This window comes from Euprymna scolopes, chromosome 46 (genome assembly GCF_053919585.1).
Source record: "Euprymna scolopes isolate OS-2025 chromosome 46, ASM5391958v1, whole genome shotgun sequence".
Taxonomy (NCBI): domain Eukaryota; kingdom Metazoa; phylum Mollusca; class Cephalopoda; order Sepiida; family Sepiolidae; genus Euprymna; species Euprymna scolopes.
In genome coordinates this window covers 190,237,466-190,259,764 of record NC_136527.1, presented here as the reverse complement: position 1 = coordinate 190,259,764, position 22,299 = coordinate 190,237,466, and the positions used below count along the sequence as shown (strand labels likewise).

At 27.6% G+C, this 22,299-nt stretch overlaps 1 protein-coding gene across 1 annotated transcript; it reads left to right on the top strand.

Moving 5' to 3' along the window:
- The first annotated feature begins 15,376 nt into the window (after positions 1-15,376).
- Positions 15,377-16,749, top strand: LOC145270775 (uncharacterized). The gene has a single exon (XM_080126372.1). It carries the CDS (start codon positions 15,538-15,540, stop codon positions 16,645-16,647), a length of 1,110 nt encoding a protein of 369 aa, XP_079982498.1. The 5' UTR covers positions 15,377-15,537; the 3' UTR covers positions 16,648-16,749.
- The last annotated feature ends 5,550 nt before the right edge of the window (positions 16,750-22,299 follow it).

Here is a 22,299-nt window from a genome sequence, read left to right as displayed (position 1 = left end):
GAATAGTTTAAAAATAGCCTCCTCTCCCCATGTTAAGAATGGCTTTTGAAATAATAACGTTATTATTTCAGCATGGTTCAATAAGTGCATAAGTACCAACTTAAAAGTATTCAAATTCACTTTCCTGTATTATAAAATTATAATATTTCTATTGTTAGCAATATGATTTTATTATTAGTAACTATGCTTATTGCTCCTAGAAATTATTACTATATTATTGTTTACTTTTATTAATTGCATTATTAGTATATTATTATTTATTTTACTTTATTAATTGCATAATTACTTTATCTATTACAAAATACTATTAATAATATTTTACATTTAAACAATATGAATGTGAATTAAATGTTTATTTCTGTGATTTTTAAATGTTTTATAAAGTTATGTTTCTTGTTTTGTTCGCACGATTAAAATAAACAATGATATTAAAATATTAAATCTAATTTATTTTTATTTGCAGATGTCCCTGCTTGAATGTTTTTAATGAATATTAAGAGACAATCATTCTCCTTAAACAGTATTCTGTACACAATTATTTCCTTACGTGGCAGACAACAAAAAACGTTTGCACACAACATTATCAGACATATACACGGGAAGACTTATTTTATTTGGATTGTTTAGCAAGTAGTGATAAGAACATCATATTTAAACTTGTAAAATTTGTGTTTAATCTTTTTATAAATCATTAGATATCGAATTTAAAATAAAAAAAAAACTCTGCTTATTTACAAAAGAGAATATTTTAACTTTTACACAACGAAATATCTATTATCAAATAAACTAAGTGATACAAATTGAAATTTCTTTAGCATACATCCTACTTACATCGAGAACTCCCGATTAAAACTGAAACAGTCAGGATAAAATCTCATATTGTTTATAACTTGGTAGTGATAATCTTGCTGCAGGAGTAATTTAATTTAAATATGAATATACATATTGGGGAAAAGCCACATTCTTGTGAAGTGTGTGGATATGCTTGTTCTCAAAAATCAAAATTACTGATACATATGAGAACTCACATTGAGGAAAAGCCACATTCTTGTGAAATATGTGGACATACTTTTAGTAAAAAATCAAGTCTAGTGAGACATATAAGAACTCACACTGGGGAAAAGCCACATTCTTGTGAAGTGTGCGGAAATTCTTTTACGGAAAAATGCAAGTTGGTGAGACATATGAGAACTCACACTGGGGAAAAGCCACATACTTGTGAAGTGTGCGGATATTCTTTTAGTGAAAAATCAACATTAGCGATACATATGAGAACTCACACTGGGGAAAAACCACATTCTTGTGAAGTGTGCGGATATTCTTTTACTGAAAAATCAAAATTAGTGAAACATATTAGAACTCACACTGGGGAAAAGCCATATTCTTGTGAAGTGTGTGGATATTCTTGTGCTGAAAAATCAACATTAGTGATACATATGAGAACTCACACTGGGGAAAAGCCACATTCTTGTGAGGTATGTGGATATTCTTTTAGTAAAAAATCAAATTTAGTGGGACATATGAAAACTCACACTAGGACCTAAGAAATAATTTTAAAACATTGTCTCTAAAAGAAACATTATACCGGTTATGATATTAGCAACTTGCTTAATAAAAAAGAATCTTCAGAAATTCTGAGAAGCAATCCCTGGAAGACCAACATGTACCGAAATACAAATAGCAGCCATAAAGGGAACATTATGTATTCTTAAAAGAGCCCTCGGATATAAATTAAACTCATAATAGAATCAAGTGTAAGCTCCGGGAGGGAGCCTCTTGATCTCTTAAAACTTACTGTAGTAAAATAAAAAAAGGAAAAGCCATATTCTTGTGAAGTATGTAGATATTCTTTTTACTGAAAATCAACGTTAGTGACACATACAAGAACTCACACTTGAGATAACTTGAATGCCTAGTAGACACTGTCCTCGAGTGTCTAAGGTCTCTCTGTACAGGGGTTTGCCATAACAACCTGGCATGATAATTCTTTTTCATCGAAGTAAACCCTGACCAAATATTCAAAATAACATAGTATTCGCTGCCCAAACAAGAGCTCCTCGCTATGGTCAACCCACATTAGCTTTTACGAGGAATGGTGCACTTCTCCACATAATGTTAGTTCAAGTAATATCACGAAGCTGGATACTCCACCAGACAAGATAAATTCTTGTCCTGGAATTCAGGAAGACCAAGAGACCAAAATAAAAGATATACTACAACGTATGGAAATGGTTAATTGGGGAGAGGAAAATTATGTTCTCAATTTCTTTACTAACTCAGTGTTTGAGATATAAAAAACTTAAATGGAACATTCGCATATCTATGTGTCTCATATAGATTTCAAGTGTAAGCCCCAGGTTGTGGGCCCTTTGATTTCTGAGAACTTCGACTGAAGTAAAATAAAACAAAAAGGGAAAAGCCACATTGTTGAAGTTTGTGGATATTCTTGTTTTCAATATCAGCATTAGTGACACATATGAGAACTAACAGTAGGGGAAAATTGAATGCCAACTAGACACCAACCCAGGGTTTCTTCATTCTCTCTGTACATACGTCAACCAATACAGATTCTCTCACTCGGCGTTTGAAAACCCAAGCCACCTAATGTCCGGATGCAAGATCCTTCTAGCCGATGATCATTACACTGCCCGCCACAACAAAATATGTAAATACATACACAGGAAGATCTGTTGAGAGATGCAACTAGATAGGTCCTCGAACATCTGGGAACATGAACCACCAAACATTAATGCAAAAAGAAAGAATTCTACATGTTACAACAACACTAATCAACATTAATTTTAATTTTCCCTCTGCATTTACACAAAAATAAGTTCTTCCAGCAACGGGGTAATTTCAAATACGGCTACGCACTTTTCTCACAACAACAAAAATAAACTGGACATAGTTCTGGCGGACGTAGTTGAAGACAGTACCACGTGACACAAGCGACCAATGAGAAAATTTAGAAGATTGTGTTTTTAACGCTTTTCAAAAACTAAATACCAGCAGCAGCAATCTTGTGCTGGCGCTGGTTCAAAAAGTATTTAAATGCAACAAAACATTCTTTTTTCCTCCTTTTCCCCTTCTTCTCTTCTCGTTTCGACGTGACATGAGAATATGCCTCTCATTTTAAGCTCATTGTCGTTTTCGAATCTGTCGAAACCATAATTACACATGCAGACACCCCAAAATCGCACTTATGCGCACACGCACACATTCCGTATATTTTCTATAAGAATTAATAACAACTGACTACGTTCTACATGGGACTTTTGAATAAGGAGAACTTCGCCAGATAAAACAAAAACCTTGAAATAAGGGAATTTCTCTCACAAAAGACGTTCACCTTCCAATTCTATTAATTCAACGAAGGACATTCATCTAACAGGATCTTGTAATCTTAATAATTCCACAATAGATTTTTCACTTACTTGAAACGTTTTAATCATGATTTCTCAAGAACTCTTACCGATCGGACTTTGCTTGTTCATCTTGTTATTTTGTTGAAAAATAAATATGGTGCCTTTTAAACGAGTATGAGGTGTCAATTTTTTAATTCCTTTTTTATTATTTAATTTCATTTAAACTTCTCTTCCCCTACAGCTCCAAAAGAAAGAGAGAGTTTAGGGTTTACCTAAAAATGAACAACTAATATTATGCTCGTCGAATGAATTTTCCGAACTCAATATTTTTCAATTTTTAAACTTTAAAAATCTATCCAAATTTTTCTATTGATTCTATTTTTATGATATTTTCAGGGTCAATGTGAAATTTTATGTTCTTTCCAATAAACCGAATATAATATTTTAGACAAACGTTTTTTTTTAAATTCACGCCCCCCACCCAAGTGTCACCCATTTTGAAATGTCTATTAAAAAGTAAATAATTAATTTATGTCGGGGAGTTTTATATATCACAAATTGAAGAGAAAAGGTCAATAAATAATATATTCAAATTTAAAACAAAAAAAATCGCTTTTTTAGAAATTTACCTGTAAAGTCCGAAGTTTAAAACCTTATTTTATAAGAACACATTGTTTTTTTTTGTCTTTTTTTTATCTTTTTTTTTAATGAAACCTTGGTCCTTGCTCCTTTAATTGAAAAAATAATTAGGGCTTGAATTACATTTTTCGAGGAGTTATAAGCTTGGAAAGCCAGGGGGTCAAATAATTCACGCCTCTCGTTTTGAAATGTCTATTAAAAAGTAAATAATTAATTATGTCGGGGAGTTTTATATATCAAAAATTGAAGAGAAAAGGTCAATAAATAATATATTCACATTTAAAACAAAAAAAATCGCTTTTTTAGAAATTTACCTGTTAAGTCCGAAGATTAAAACCTTTTTAAAAAAAAAAACACATTGTTTTTTTTTTGTTTTTGTTTTTTTAATAAAACCTTGGTCCTTGCTCCTTTAATTGAAAAAAAAAATTAGGGCTTGAATTACATTTTTCGAGGAGTTATAAGCTTGGAAAGATGGGGTGGAATTATTCACTATTTTCACGAAATTTCTGGCACTGCTAGCAGAGCATAGGAGTGCGCCACCTACATCTTTCCGCTCATCCTTTACCGACTGGCTGTACTTCCTCTGCCTGCGAACTATCTAAAATCCCTGCAGAGCAAGCTATCCCCGCTTTACAAAAACATATTTTTACGTTTTTCATTTTTTTAGGGGGGGATTCAATTATAGAACTTGTATAGCTTGACAAGTGCTTCTGCAATTTAATTACCCGTTTTTCCGTAGGTAACGTGCCGACATTTATCGAGCAGAGTATTGATTTCAGAAAAATTCTGTGTTTTTATCGGCGGGGTGGAGGGGGGTGGCGGGACATTACGGAAAATTATGTTTTTGTAAACCGCTCATAAAAACTTGCTTTTTAACACACAAAAAATGAACCCCATTTAAAAACTTATTTTAAATGTCCGCTAAAAATTCCTCCGCAACGTGACAAGTCACTTTACTCTCGTGCGCACGCGAACGCAAGAACCGAAATTGCGTAAACAAATAAAATGAAGCGTTGGGATATTTACCTTTTACTTACGGAAACTAATAAAATGATAATTTAAAAATATAAATGTGATTTCTCTTTGATCTGTGGACATGCGTAATCAGGCGATTGGCACCATTATAGCTGATTTTACAAAGAAAATAATCCCCTAGAAAATTGTTAATATCTCCGAAACTATCAATTGGAGACGGGTACGGTTTTCAGATACTTTTTCAACACACTGAAATCTACAAGAAAAATATTTTGTTTTCTACTAATTTGAGTTGACGCTTTTTCTAAATTTTTACTTTTTAATTTTAAAAAGAGTTATTAGTATCATTCTTTCTTTCTATTTTTAAGGTTACAGACAAATATTTAAAAAAAACTTATTACATTTACATTTCAATTAAAAAATTAAATAGTTTCATTCTTTCTATTTTTTAAGGTTACAGACAAATATTTAAAAAAAAACTTATTACATTTACATTTTAATTAAAAAATTAAATAGTTTCATTCTTTCTATTTTTAAGATTACAGACAAATATTTTTAAAAAACCTTATTACATTTACATTTTAATTAAAAAATTAAATAGTTTCATTCTTTTTATTTTTAAGGTTACAGACAAATATTTAAAAAAAAACTTATTACATTTACATTTCAATTAAAAAATTAAATAGTTTCATTCTTTCTTTCTATTTTTTAAGGTTAAAGACAAATATTTTTAAAAAAACCTTATTACATTTACATTTTAATTAAAAAATTAAATAGTTCCATTCTTTCTATTTTTTAAGGTTACAAATATTTTAAAAAACCTTATTACATTTACATTTTAATTAAAAAATTAAATAGTTTAATTATTTCAATTTTTTAAGGTTACAGACAAATATTTTAAAAAAACCTTATTACATTTACATTTTAATTAAAAAATTAAATAGTTTCATTCTTTCTATTTTTTAAGGTTACAGACAAATATTTTAAAAAAAACTTATTACATTTACATTTTAATTAAAAAATTAAATAGTTTCATTCTTTCTATTTTTTTTTAGGTTAAAGACTAATTTTTTAAAAGCATTATCAAAACATTTCTATTTTAATTTTTTAAAGTTATTAAATCGTTTTATTCTTTGTATTTTTAAGGTTAATTTTGTAAATGTTTTCATCTAATGAAAATATCGTTGATTCGTTGTCGTAAATTATGATATGAAATTGGAAACGATTCTCTTAATACTCGCGTAAAGACTATATTTTGTATAATTAAGGTTATCAACTTTGTTTACAAGGTAATATGTAAGAACGAGAGAGCTTGTTTCCTCCGTTTGACTATAGGTGGCGTTACTGTCTGTCCACTCAGTTACGGAAGCACAAAATGTATATAGTGGCACCCTTGAAGTAAAAATAAATATTTTTGTTATATTTTAATTTTAAACATGTTTTTTTTTTTTTTTTTTTTTTTGCAAACATATTTAAGTTTTATTTTTTTTTTTTCAAACATATTTACATTTTTTTTTTTTGCAAACATACTTAAGTTTAATTTTTCCACATTTACGTTTTTTATTACGTTTCTAAGAGAACATCCTTTAAGGAATACTAAAAAAAAACACACATACCTAAAAAATATTAATATTTCCGAAACTATTAATTTAAGACGGATACGGTTTTCAGATACTTTTTCAACACACTGACATCTACAAGAAAACTATTTTGTTTTCTACTAATTTGAGTTGATGCTTTTTCTAAATTTTTACTTTTTAATTTTAAAAAGAGTTATTAGTTTCATTCTTTCTTTCTATTTTTTAAGGTTACAGACAAATATTTAAAAAAAACCTTATTACATTTACATTTTAATTAAAAAATTAAATAGTTTCTTTCTTTCTATTTTTTTTTAGGTTAAAGACTAATTTTTTAAAAGCATTATCAGCACATTTATATTTTATTTATTTTAAGTTATTAAATCGTTTTATTCTTTGTATTTTTAAGGTTAATTTTGTAAATGTTTTCATCTAATGAAAATATCGTTGATTCGTTATCGTAAATTTGTATAATTCACCCTTGAAATAAAAATAAATATTTTTGTTATATTTTAATTTTAAGCATGTTTTTTTTGTTTTTTTGCAAACATATTTAAGTTTTATTTCTTTTTTTCAAACATATTTACATTTTTTTTGTTTTTTTTTGCAAACATACTTAAGTTTAATTTTTCCACATTTACGTTTTTTTATTACGTTTCTAAGAGAACATCCTTTAAGGAATACTCAAGAAAACACATGTCACTTAGAGGTAAAATGGTATCAACAATTGCAACCATTGTGTGGGTTTGCAAGGGTTAATTTGCGGCAAAGATCGTAATAGATTGCGCATGTTTACAAAATAAAAAAACTATATTTGAAAAAAAAAATAACAAAAACAAAAAATATGCTTGCAAAAAAAAAAAAAGAAAAAGAAAAAAAACGTAAATGTGTTTGGAAAAAAAGAAACGTAAATGTTTCCAAAACAAACAAACAAAAAAAAACTAAATAAATATGAAAAACGAAAAAAAAAAACGTAAATGTTTGAAAATAAACAAACAACAAAACGTAAATATGTTTGAAAAAAAAAAAAACTTAAATATGTTTACAAAAACAAAAAAAAAACGTAAATATGTTTGAAAAAATAAAAAAAAAACCTAAAATATGTTTACAAAAACAAAAAAAAACGTAAATATGTTTGGAAAAATAAAACTGAAATATGTTTGCAAAAACAAAAAAAAAAAACGTAAACGTTTGAAAATAAACAAGAAACAACACGTAAATATTACGGAAGCACAAAATGTATATAATGGCACTCTTGAAATAAAAAGAAATGTTTTTGCTATATTTTAATTTTAAACATGTTTTATTTTGTTTGCAAACATATTTAAGGTTTTTTTTTTAAATATATATTTACATTTTTTTCTTTTTGCAAACATAAAGTTTATTTTCAAACATTTACTTTCTGTTTATTACATTTCTAAGAGAACATCCTTTAAGGAATACTCAAGAAAACACATGTCACTTAGAAATTGCATCCGTTGTTTGTCAAGGGTTAATAGATTGCGCATGTTTACAAAAAAAAAATAAAAAAAAAAAAAACTATATTTGAAAAAAAATAATAACAAAAGCAAAAAAAAATATGTTTGCAAAAAAAAAAAAAGATAAGACGTAAATGCGTTTGGAAAAAAAAAAGAAACGTAAATGTTTCCAAAACAAACAACAACAAAAAAAAAAAAATAATAAAAATAAATATGAAAAACGAAAAAAAAAACCGTAAATGTTTGAAAATAAACAAGCAACAAAACGTAAATATGTTTGCAAAAACAAAAAAAAAACGTAAACATGTTTGGAAAAATAAAACTTAAATATGTTTGCAAAAACAAAAAATAACGTAAATATGTTTGAAAAAAGAAACAAACTTTAATATGTTTGGAAAAAAACGTTAAAAATTAAAATATAACAAAAACGTTTATTTTTATTTCAAGGGTGCCATTATATACATTTTGTGCTTCCGTAACTGGGTGGACAGACACTAATGCCACCTATAGTAAAACGGAGGAAATAGGCTCTCTCTTTCTTCCAGATTACCGTTTACAATTCCTCTAAAACTATGGTAGCATTTTCATATTTTCTAATGTTAAACACTAGACGTTGGTGTTATTAATATCATAAGATTTGTTACAGTAAAAAAAAAAGTCGGCGCAGCTTTAAAAGTGTCACCCTTGTTTCATTAAAGAGCTTCATTCTTTGTAGTATTTTTTTATAAGTTTTGTTCATGTAAAAACAAAGTCGCAGCTTTAAAAGTGTAATCCTAGCTTCATTAAATAGTTTCATTCTTTGTATTTTTTAAGGTTAAAGACTAATGTTTTAAAAACATTATCAGAAGATTTACTTTTAAATGAGAAAAAAAAGTTGCCGCACCTTCTTTTTTAAATGTTTTCATCTTATGAAAATATCGTTGGTTCGTTGGTTTTAGCGTCGTAATTAATTATGGTATGAAAACAAAACGATTATTTTAATAGCCGCGTAAAGACTACATTTTGTATTATTTAAGTTATCAACTTCGTTATATTAAAAAATTCGTCGCAGCTTTCTTTTTTTATGTTTTAATTTAATAAAAAAAAAATATCGATGTATTGAGCGTCCTAAATTATGAGATGAAAAAACGAACGAATCTTTTAGTAAACGAGAGTTGCCTCCCCATGCACAATGAAACTGTGCCGACACATTTAAATCTAGACTTGATAAGAAAACAATTCGACAACTAATGAACGGACCTTTTAACATGAGGAACAAAATAATGATTACACCGGCCCTACGTTCTTTGTTATCAGTCGCTTTTCTCTTGTAAATAATTTCACGTTTAAATCGTATTTTTCATCTTTAAATTTTGATTCTTTTTATATTTTCATATATTTTATTTCTTAATGAATTGGACACACAAAACAAAAGTTGTATCAATTTACTGAAGAAATTGTAACAAACAAAACAAATTTTGTGTTTTGAACACAAAAGAAAAAACGACTTTTTTTTTTGTATTGAATTTCTGGAATGGAAGGTAAGTTTCCTTTTTTATATTTAATTTTTTAAAAAATATTATACAATATCTTAAAGATAATCTTAAATATTAAAATAAGTTTATTTTTATTGCAATCCAATAAAATAAATAAGTTATTTTTTTACGCTTTAAAAAGCTCATAGAATAACTTTTAAAATAATCTGAAATGTTTTTTTTTGCAACCCCCCCTCTTAAATATTAATTCTTAAAATAATTTAAACACAAAAAAAAACGTTTATTTTTTATTGCAATCCAATAGAAAATATTGATTTCGCCATGCTTTATAACAAAGGTTAATAAAAAAATATATGAATCTCCGATTAAAAAAAATATCTCTAATAATATATTATTCAATCTGACATTTAGATTTTTGTCCAAAATGTGTTTATTTAAGTAAAACTTGTGTGATTTCTGAGAATATAATAATATTTAGTATAAACAAAATAATTAAATTCAAAGTTGGTTGAATTGTTAGACAACTAACCTGTTTTGTTTTTTGTTGTTTTTTGTTGTTTTTTGTTGTTTTTTGTTGTTTTTTGTTGTTTTTTTGTATTAATAGTTTTCTTCTTTTTTTTTTTGTTAAATATTAAAAAAAAAGTTTTCTATTCATTTTGAATTTTGATTTTTTTATTCAATATTTTAGGTTTTAGAATAAGAATAATTTTCTTTTATAAAGTTTACATAAACTGAGCACTCATTTATTGGCCATCACCAATCAAAAGAAAGTTAATATATAAAAAAATAATCGGTAAATATTTATTATCGAAACCAGCGAAGTTTTACTGGTAAAGAAAACCCCTACTTTTTATTTGCCATTACGTTTGAAAAGCCATTAAAAATATTGCGAAAAATAGAATAAAAAACAAAAATCTATGAAAGTGAAATAACTATAAAATATATTACCTACCAAATAACTCTCTCAAGTTTCTACAGACTCGAAATTTGACATTCGGGTATTGAGATTTGGGAAAATCTTTTTAATCGGGTTTCTCCCATAAATTCTGCTGTTAAGGGGTCAAAGTTCAACGATTTGACCCTTGAAAACTCTACCAAACTCCTCTGCTAACTTTGGGTCCAAACACTTGAAATTTTAGATTTAGATTACTTTGACATGGATCTAACTTTATAATTTAATTTAAGCCCAAACCGCCTCCTTAAGTAAGACATTCTATCAAAAACCCCTATACTAATATTACTACAATACTGTCTCATTGACACGCAATAACCCTTATCCCTGAGTGGCCTTTGGGCCTTGATAAGTGGTGAACCCCATGTGAAAAAAACAATAAATGCTAAGGGGTCATAATTGGGGTCAAAGTAAAAATAAAATTGATCTCTGGGGTCACTACGAAATTAATTAGCCAATTTTTGGTCTAAACATTTGAAATTTTACATAAACTAAATTCAGACATAGAGCAAACGTTTTAATCGGTTTTTGGTCAAAAAACCTTGGCTGCGAAGGGGTCAAAGGTCAAAAAATTTTACGTTTGCGATCTCTAGCAAACTATTAAGTCAATTTAAGTTTCACATTTAACATAAAGAGTATTCAGACATGCAGGAAACTTTTTTAATCAGTTTTACGGCGAAAATTTCGCTGCCAAGAAGTCAGAGTTGAAAGAGTTGACTTATGCAGACTCTACTAAATTCCTCCGCCAATTTTGGGTCTAAACACTTGAAATGTTAGATGTAGGTTACTAGGACATTGGTAAAACATTTTACTTTGATTTGACCCCAAAACAATAAATGATAAAGGGCCAAAATTGGGCTTAAAGTTTAAAAATGACCTCTTCTGTCTGTACTAACGTTTCTCTATGGTAGTTAGGGAAGCTTATTATATAGAAAGGCATTACGGTACATATGCACACTTTTTTATATATACATGTGCACATAAAGTTATAAACAGGGGAGAAGGAAGAATTCGTATCGATTTTTGCTTTGATTTTTTTTTGGGGGGGGGGTAGGATTAGCCCATCTGTACTTTCATCTAACAATTTACTGAACAAAATTAAAATATCGTTTGCCCTAACAAATATTGCAAAGTCTCACCGTAACATTTATTGGGTGGCTTTCCTCGAGCAATTTGTTAAATTTTCGATTTGTGAATGAATACCGAAATTCAACTATGACTGCTTCATGTCATGCCTTATTTTTTAAAATAAATAATCGCTTTAAAATAAGTTAAAACACACACAACTTATACATCCTTCATTATTATTTGGATTTGGATTTTTTTGTTTATATTTTATTTTGTACCTTTTGTTTAGGAAAGTGTTTGATGAAAGTACAAATTAGTTAGTAGGGACCCATCTCTTGTTAAGAAGTGTTTTCCGAATAAGATTATTGAGGGAAGCTTTTTTAAAATTTTAAACATCAAAAATACAAGAAACAAGTCATGCAACTTTATTGTTCTAATGTAAAACCAGAGATTAATCATTTTTCCAAGCAAATAAATTACAACACACAAAACTTATCCAGATAATTAACATTCATTTTTATTTTTATTTATACTTTATACATTCAGTTTGTTTTAAATTTTTATTTATACTTGAAGATGCACTTTTAGTTTATGAAAGTGTTTTGTGAAAGTACAAATTAGTTCGCAAGGAACATCCTCTCTTGTTAAGAATGGCTTTCTAAACATTAATGAATGAGTGGAGACTTTTTTTATTTGAAACACAAAATACAATAAACAAAATACAATAAACAATGACTGGTGATTCAGCAGATAAGCTAAAAACAATTATGCGAAAAATATACAAGAAATAAATATTATCATAGGCAATAAAAAGTTAATTTTATATCAATACATGGCTCATTTTTCATTATTACATAGTTTGTATTGCTTTTATTTAATCTCAAATTAAGTTTATCAAAGCGTATTTGAAAAAAGTTAATTGTATGAATAAAATTTTATTGGCTACGGTAACATTTATTTCTTGTATATATTTTTCCGTATAGTTGTAAATTGGCTACTCTGCAAAATATCCTGATTAACAATTAAAAATTCGCCCTCCCTGAATCTAATATTTTGTTCATTAAATTGTTAGAAATTATAAATCATTCCCTGTGTATTTAACACATACGAAAAAACTAATTTTTTCGTTCATTTTGGGTTTTTAATTAATTCGTTCCATAGATTGTTTGTAAATATGATACCTTTACGTTAATCAGCTTCAGTTTTTTGGTTTCTTATGAAAAGTGGCATCATAATTGTCTTCTATTTAATTCAATAAAATATGCTTAAAACAACGTTTCTTGTTTTTCACAACATTAATAATCATATGAAATTCTGCTTAATACAATAAAATATATTAATCATATGAAATGCTATTTAATACAAGAAAATATGCCTAAAACTATATTTCCTGTTTTTCATCACGATTCCATATTTATGGAATTATATTAAATTCCAAAAGTATTCCCCAAACTATATCACATGAAATTCTATTTAAATCAATAAAATATGCATGAAACAACATTTCTTGTTTTTTTTTCATTACCATGGTAATCATATGAAATTCTCTTAAAATCGATAAAATATGCATAAACCACATTTCTTGTTTTTATTTCATCACCATGGTAATCATATGAAATTCTATTTAATACGATAAAATATTCATAAAACAACATTTCTTGTTTTTTTCATCACTATGGTAATCATATGAAATTCTCTTAAAATCGATAAAATATGCATAAAACAACATTTCTTGTTTTTTTTCATCACCATGGTAATCATATGAAATTCTCTTAAAATCGATAAAATATGCATAAAACAACATTTCTTGTTTTTTTTTCATCACCATGGTAATCATATGAAATTCTCTTAAAATCGATAAAATATGCATAAAACAACATTTCTTGTTTTTTTTTCATCACCATGGTAATCATATGAAATTCTCTTAAAATCGAGAAAATATGCATAAAACAACATTTCTTGTTTTTTTTCATCACCATAGTAATCATATGAAATTCTCTTAAAATCGATAAAATATGCATAAAACAACATTTCTAGTTTTTTTCATGACCATGATAATCATATTTATTCACAACATTGATTATCATATTTGAAATTCTATTTAAATCAATGTATTTTCATCACGATGATAATCATTTGAAATTCTATTTAATTCAATTAAATATGCTATAAAACACCATTCCTTGTTTTTTCCACAACGTTGAAATCATATGAAATTCTATTTAGTTCCAAAAATATGCACACAACTATATTTCTTGCTTTTTGATAACATTGATAATTGTATTATTTTGTGTCTCATATGAATTATTTGATTAAAAAATCTAGAATTTCTGAGTCTAATCGAATAAGATTGACAATATTATAAAACGTAGAAAATACTATTATGTGAATGATAATATTAAAATATTGACTCTCATGTTTTTTTTATTTACAGATGTTTCAATTTGAACAGTTTCAGTGAATTTTGATAGATCATCTTATTTTTAAAATATTCTATGAGAAATTATTGCTTTATATTAATAACTATCACTATTTTTTATTTACAGATGTTTCAATTGGAACAGTTTTAGTGAATTTGGATAGATCATCTTATTTTTAAAATATTCTATGAGAAATTATTGCTTTATATTAATAACTATCACTATTTTTTATTTACAGATGTTTCAATTTGAACAGTTTTAGTGAATTTGGATAGATCATCTTATCTTTAAAATATTATTCTATCGGAAACTATTGCTTTTTATCAATAACTATCAAGAAACATTTTTGTCAGAAAAAGTTTTGAACAGATTAAATCACATATTTAGAAAATGTGTGTTGTTGGAAAAGACTATATTCTGTATAGTACAGGAAACAATAGCACCAGGAAATATATACTACAGAGGAAACACAATTTAAATTATCAATTTTGTTGAATTTGCTGAAACATCTGTGACTTCAGACAAAAACCTGAGGACAAAATATCACATTATTCAGAAATCCTTTTTAATGTTGTTTAAATTTGTGAATTTGGATCGATCATCCTATTTTTAAAACATTATTCTATCGAAAATCATTGCTTCATATCAATAACTTTCAACATTTTAGACAACAAATGTTTTTGTCATAAATGTATTTCTTCAGATTCTAATATTTTACAAATTCTCTGAAATATTGGGGAAAATCACACATTTCGAAAATTTTATTTGTGAAATCTGTGTTTAATGTTCAAATAAACTAAAAGGTCTGAACAGATGAAATCACAAATTGTAGAAAATATGTGTAGTTGGAAAAAAGTATATTCTGTATAGCACCGGAAAATATATACTGCGGAGTAAACAAAATGTAAATTATCAATTTTTGTAAAGTATCTGTTCTCAAATTTGCTGAAACATCTGTGACTTTTGACAAAAACCCGAGGATAAATTATCATATTATTCAGAAATCCTTTGATAATTTTGTTCAAAGATCGGTTTTAGTGAAAGATGCAAGTCTGCAGTAAACAAAAGACACATTCTTGTAAAAAAACTATATTCTGTATAGCACTGGGAAATATATACTACTGTGTCTGTGGATATTCTTGTTCTGCTAAATCATTGTTAGTGAAACATATGAGAACTCACTCGGGAACGGCCACATTGTTGTGGATTATGTAGGTATTCTTGTTCTGAAAAATCAACATAAGTGAAAGATATGATGACTCACACTGGGGAACAACCATATTCTTGTGGATTATGTGAATATTCTTGTTCTGTAAAAACATCATTGGTTAAGCATTTGAAATCTCACACTGGGGAAAAGCCATTTTCTTGTGAAGTGTGTGGATATACTTGTTCTGAGAAATCAAGTCTAGTTATACATATGAGAACACACACTGGGAAAAAGCCACATTTTTGTGAAGTGTGTGGATATTATTGTTCTCTCAAAGCCAATTTAGTGACACATATCAAAACTCACACTGGGGAAAAGCCACATTCTTGTCAAGTATGTGGATATTCTTTTTCTCGAAAATCAAATCTTTTTATACATATGAGAACTCACACTGGGGAAAAGCCATATTCTTGTGAAGTGTGTGAGTATTCTTGTTCTGTGAAATCAAATTTATTGAAGCATATGAGAACTCACACTGGGGAAAAGCTACATACTTGTGAAGTATGTGATTATTCTTGTTCTGTAAAATCATCGTTGGTTATACATATGAGAACACACACTGGTGAAAAGCCATTTTCTTGTGAAGTGTGTGGATATACTTGTTCTGAGAAACCAAGGCTAGTTATACATATGAGAACACACACTGGGGAAAAGCCACATTCTTGTGAAATATGTGAATATTCTTCTTCTGAAAAATCATCGTTGGTTAAACATATGAGAACTCACACTGGGGAAAAGCCATTTTCTTGTGAAGTGTGTGTATATACTTGTTCTGTAAAATCTTCGTTAGTTAAACATATGAGAACGCACACTGGAGAAAAGCCATATTCTTGTGAAATGTGTGGATATTCTTGTTCTCTGCAAGATAATTTAGTGACACATATGAAAACTCACACTGGGGAAAAGCCATATTCTTGTGAAGTGTGTGGATATTCTTTTTCTCAAAAATCAAAGCTTGTTATACATATGAGGACTCACACTGGTGAAAAGCCATATTCTTGTGAAGTGTGTGAATTTCCTTTTTCTGTGAAATCAAATTTATTGAAACATATGAGAACACACACTGGGGGAAAGCCACATTCTTGTGAAGTGTGCGGATATTCTTGTTCTGCAAAATCACATTTATTGACACATATGAGAATACACACTGGAGAAAAGCAGCATTCTTGTAAAGTGTGTGAATATTCTTGTTCTGTGAAATCAAATTTATTAAAACATATGAGAATACACACTGGCGAAAAACCACATTCTTGTGAAGTTTGTGGATATTCTTTTTCTCAAAAATCAAAGCTTGTTATACATATGAGAACTCACACTGGGGAAAATACACATTCTTGTGAAGTGTGTGGATATTCTTGTTCTGAAAAATCAAACCTTGTTATACATATGAGGATTCACACTGGGGAAAAGTCATATACTTGTGATGTGTGTGATTATACTTGTTCTGTTAAATCAAGTTTAGTCAAACACATGAAAACTCACCAGTGAAAGCTCTATTCATGTAAAATATGATATTGTTATTCTCAAAACAAATTTACTGACACATATGCGAAGTTATTTGTATTAGTAAAATCTTGTTCTTGCAACTATGTGCATAAAATTTGCATTCATTCATATAAGTTTAAGCTAGTACATAAAAACAAAACAGGACTCGTGAATGAAACTGTCTTTGTAACGGAATAAAGAAAGATGGAAATATTGCACAATATTTCTAGTAAACGTGATTTTCGGAAATATTTAGCCGATTATTTGAACTAGGAAGTTGACATGGGGTCAAAGCTGAAGCTGTTAGATGAATGAGAAAAATCAGCAATAAAAAAACTTCGTTCCGTGAAAAGTTACCTAATTGGGATGTATGAGAAATTTGACTGATTATGCAAAACCCATGTCTGCTCGACGTACACCATTGAATTAGTTTTTGAAGCATAAGCTTAATTTGTGGAGTCTGTTTGAACTTGGAGGGAGGCAGTTTACTGCCCATCTCTAATCCACCCGTACAATAAGCAAAAAGTCAGTTAAAAACTAGAAAACAAAACATTTTTGGACTATCGAAACTATGAGAAAATGAAAGTTATAATCAATTTTTTCTTTTATTTCTCTTGTGAAAAACTACATAATTATTTTTATTTTCTATTGTGAAGAATAAATTTCATACGAAAATTACAACCAGAGTCAGCATCAATTATTGTTATTACTTGAAAGTAAACTCTATAAAAACAATAACGTTGATTAATCGATTTTCAGCGGTAAAAAGAAAGGGAGAGGATCGTCAACTACTACCTCCAGCTTCATTTCAAACATTTTTTTGTGGGAGCAACTGAAGCTGCATAGCGGGATATTGTGAATATTCGAGCTGAACCATCTGTGGCAACACTTGTAATTGTGTTGACGCTGATGTCTTCTTCGTGTTGCATCTTAACCAAGGAGGGTGGCTGTACTTATTTTATTTGTGTCATGACCACGATCGACCCTGGGAAACGTCGATTATAAACGAACTTAAAATAAATGTGAAACCTATGACATAACACAGCTTTTTTTCTTTACATTTTCGAACTTTTTGGTCCTCTATATGTGACCGGCACAAAAAAAAACTTTTGATTCGAGTATAACTGCGGTCACACAGCAACTGCACATTTTATGGCTGGCCCAGTCACGCAAGATTTCAATCTCAGGAGTTTGTGTCAAATACAGGTCGTTGAGTTTATCTTTTACGTTTGGCTTGAGGTATTTTTCCCAATTATTTGTTGAACAGCCTTTAAAATTAAATTGAGATAAAGGTTGCAATTTCGTTAATTTTTGTGATCATCGCATTGTTGAGAAAGAAAAGATAAAAGATAAAAGGTCGGGAAATAGAGAATTATCATCAAACACAGTTGAACATGATGATATTATACACACTGTAAATTCTTGCATGAAGATGGGATGCGAGTGAAGATAGTAGTTTTTTTTAATATTTTGTTTTGTAAATGAATAATCGTTGGATGAATTGCATTTGTAACGTATTGAAAATTCTTGATTAGGAAAGCCATTTGTGGTTGGTGATTAATGTTGTAATTATTGTCCTTATACATAGGGGAACAGGTGGAACCTGAAAGTGGAAAAAGTCAACTTGTGGGTTGGTTATTAAATGGTAATTAAATAATTTAGGAATCAAAGCTAAAACGGAAACAGAGTTTGCTGAAAGTAATCCGAGAAAGTTGAATATAAAATTATGGAAGTTTCTTTAGGTTTGTTTGTATTTTTACCATGATGAGAATTATTTTTAGCCTTATTAATGTTTTTTTTTTATTTTCTACAATCGACAAAGTTTGCTGAGATTATAAAACCTTATATATTATATATTGCAGATATTTTATTAAATAAATATTCTCATCACGATTTATAAAGTGATAAAGCATTTTAATTTCATGGGATTTGGATTTTATTACAAATACTACAGATATTGACCTTCAAATTCATTCTTTCTGAATAATTATTTAATGTGATTTGGATTTCTAAAAAATATTTATATATTAACATCGATATTTTGACAATATTTCTCTACAACTAATGTCATCTAACCATGGTTTCTTATTGTATCTTCATGTTTCAATTGTTTAATTTTTTATTATGTATTTTTAATTAGATTTTTAACTATTTCACTGTGTAATAGTTTGGATTTTATCACTGTATAACTTTCCCTACAACTATTGTAATAGCGTTTTAATAAGATCGTCATGTAATATATATATATATATATATATATATATATATATATATATAACTATTGTAATATCACAAAGCTTTCTAATTTGATTATCATGTTTAAATTGTTTGTTAATTTTTTATAATGTATTTTTACTATTTCTCAGTTAAAAAATCTCAATAATTTGAACATAAACTTCTTTTATCAATGTATACCTTTGTTCTCTTTTTAATCATAGATGGAACTTTTAGGATAAATAATAATTTTTAATGCGATTAGTTTTGTTAATATTTATATGAATCAATAAAAGCATTTTCTCACGTGTATTTCATTTGTATTAGAAAAAATGATCGATTTAATTACTCGGAAAACTTGACGTAGGTAGGGGCAAAATCAAAAAATGACTGAAAAAAGTTAATCTCTTAAACAAACAAATGAAATATATATGAGATACTAACAAAATTACAGTGACACGTGTTGAAAAAAAACAACAAAAATTCATTCGAATCTTAATTAAAAACCTATGAAAAGATAACTAACAGTGTTATGAAACTGTTTCAATGATAATTATTGAATTATAATCTGAACAAAATATAAATGTACTTTTTAAACTAAAAAATACATAAATATTTAAAAGAAGAATAAAGTGATTGAAGTTTAAACGCATCTTCATTCATATGTAAGAACACTGAACTCTTAAAATTAACAAATGCATAACTATTAATACGCAATTATTAATTCTCTCTACTTTTCAAAAAATATAAAAAATAAAAAAAATCGATAAAATATGCATAAAACAACATTTCTTGTTTTTTTATCACCATGGTAATCATATGAAATTCTATTAAAATCAATAAAATATGCATAAAACAACATTTCTTGTTTTTTCATCACCATGGTAATCATATGAAATTATATTAAAATCAATAAAATATGCATAAAACAACATTTCTTGTTTTTTCATCATCATGGTAATCATATGAATTTCTATTAAAATCGATAAAATATGTATAAAATAACATTTCTTGTTTTTTCATCACCATGATAATCATATGAAATTCTATTAAAATCGATAAAATATGCATAAAACAACATTTATTGTTTTTTTCATCACCATGGTAATCATATGAAATTCTATTAAAATCGATAAAATATGCATAAAACAACATTCCTTGTTTTTTCATCACCATGGTAATCATATGAAATTCTATTAAGATCAATAAAATATGCATAAAACAACATTTCTTGTTTTTTTTCATTACCATGGTAATTATAGGAAATTCTATTTAAATCGATGAAATTTGTTTCCTGTTATATTCACAACATTGATTTTCATATTTGAAATTCTATTTAAATCAATGTTTTTTCATCACAATGATAATCATTTGAAATTCTATTTACTTCAATAAAATATGCTATAAAACACCATTCTTTGTTTTTTCCACAACGTTGAAATCATATGAAATTCTATTTAGTTCCAAAAATATGCACAAAACTATATTTCTTGTTTTTTGATAACATTGATAATCGTATTATTTTGTGTCTCATATGAATTATTTGATTAAAAAATCTAGAATTTCTGAGTCTAATCGAATAAGATTGACAATATTATAAAACGTAGAAAATACTATTATGTGAATGATAATATTAAAATATTGACTTCCATGTTTTTTTTATTTACAGATGTTTCAACTTGAACAGTTTCAGTTAATTTGGATAGATCATCTTATTTTTAAAATATTCTATGAGAAATTATTGCTTTATATTAATAACTATCACTATTTTTTATTTACAGATGTTTCAATTGGAACAGTTTTAGTGAATTTGGATAGATCATCTTATTTTTAAAATATTCTATGAGAAATTATTGCTTTATATTAATAAATATCACTATTTTTTATTTACAGATGTTTCAACTTGAACAGTTTAAGTGAATTTGGATCGATCATCTTATTTTTAAAATATTATTCTATCGGAAACTATTGCTTTTTATCAATAACTATCAAGAAACATTTTTGTCAGAAAAAGTTTTGAACAGATTAAATCACATATTTAGAAAATATGTGTCGTTGGAAAAGACTATATTCTGTATAGTACAGAAAACAATAGCACCAGGAAATATATACTACAGAGGAAACACAATTTAAATTATCAATTTTGTCGAATTTGCTTAAACATCTGTGACTTCAGACAAAAACCCGAGGACAAAATATTACATTATTCAGAAATCCTTTTTAATGTTGTTTAAATTTGTGAATTTGGATCGATCATCCTATTTTTAAAACATTATTCTATCAAAATTATTGCTTCATATCAATAACTGTCAACATTTTAGACATCAAATGTTCTTGTCATTAAATGTATTTCTTCAGATTCTAATATTTTACAAATTCTCTGAAATATTGGGGAAAGTCACACATTTCGAAAATTATTGCTTTTATCACTATTTTTTATTTACAGATGTTTCAACTTGAACAGTTTTAGTGAATTTGGATCCATCATCTTATTTTTAAAATATTATTCTATCGGAAATTATTGCTTTTTATCAATAACTATCAAGAAACATTTTTGTCAGAAAAAGTTTTGAACAGATTAAATCACATATTTAGAAAATGTGTGTCGCTGGGAAAGACTATATTCTGTATAGTACAGAAAACAATAGAACCAGCAAATATATACTACGGAGGAAACACAATTTAACTTATCAATTTTGTCGAATTTGTTTAAACATCTGTGACTTCAGACAAAAACCCGAGGACAAAATATCTCATTATTCAGAAATCCTTTTTAATGTTGTTCAAATTTGTGAATTTGGATCGATCATCCTATTTTTAAAACATTATTCTATCGAAAATCATTGCTTCATATCAATAACTTTCAACATTTAAGACAACAAATATTCTTGTCATAAAATGTATTTCTTCAGATTCTAATATTTTACAAATTCTCTGGAATATTGGGGAAAATCACACATTTCGAAAATTTTATTTGTGGAATCTGTGTTTAATGTTCAAATAAACGAAAAGGTCTGAACAGATTGAATCACAAATTGTAGAAAATATGTGTAGTTGGAAAAAAACTATATTCTGTATAGAACCAGGAAATATATACTACGGAGTAAACACAATGTAAATTATCAATTTTTGTAAAGTATCTGTTCTCAAATTTTCTTAAACATCCGTGACCTTTGACAAAAACCCGAGGATAAATTATCATATTATTCAGAAATACTTTGATAATTTTGTTCAAAGATCGGTTTTAGTGAAAGATGCAAGTCTGCAGTAAACAAAAGACACATTCTTGTAAAAAACTATATTCTGTATATCACTGGGAAATATATACTACTGTGTCTGTGGATATTCTTGTTCTGCTAAATCATTCTTAGTGAAACATATGAGAACTCGCTCGGGAACGGCCACATTGTTGTGGATTATGTAGGTATTCTTGTTCTGAAA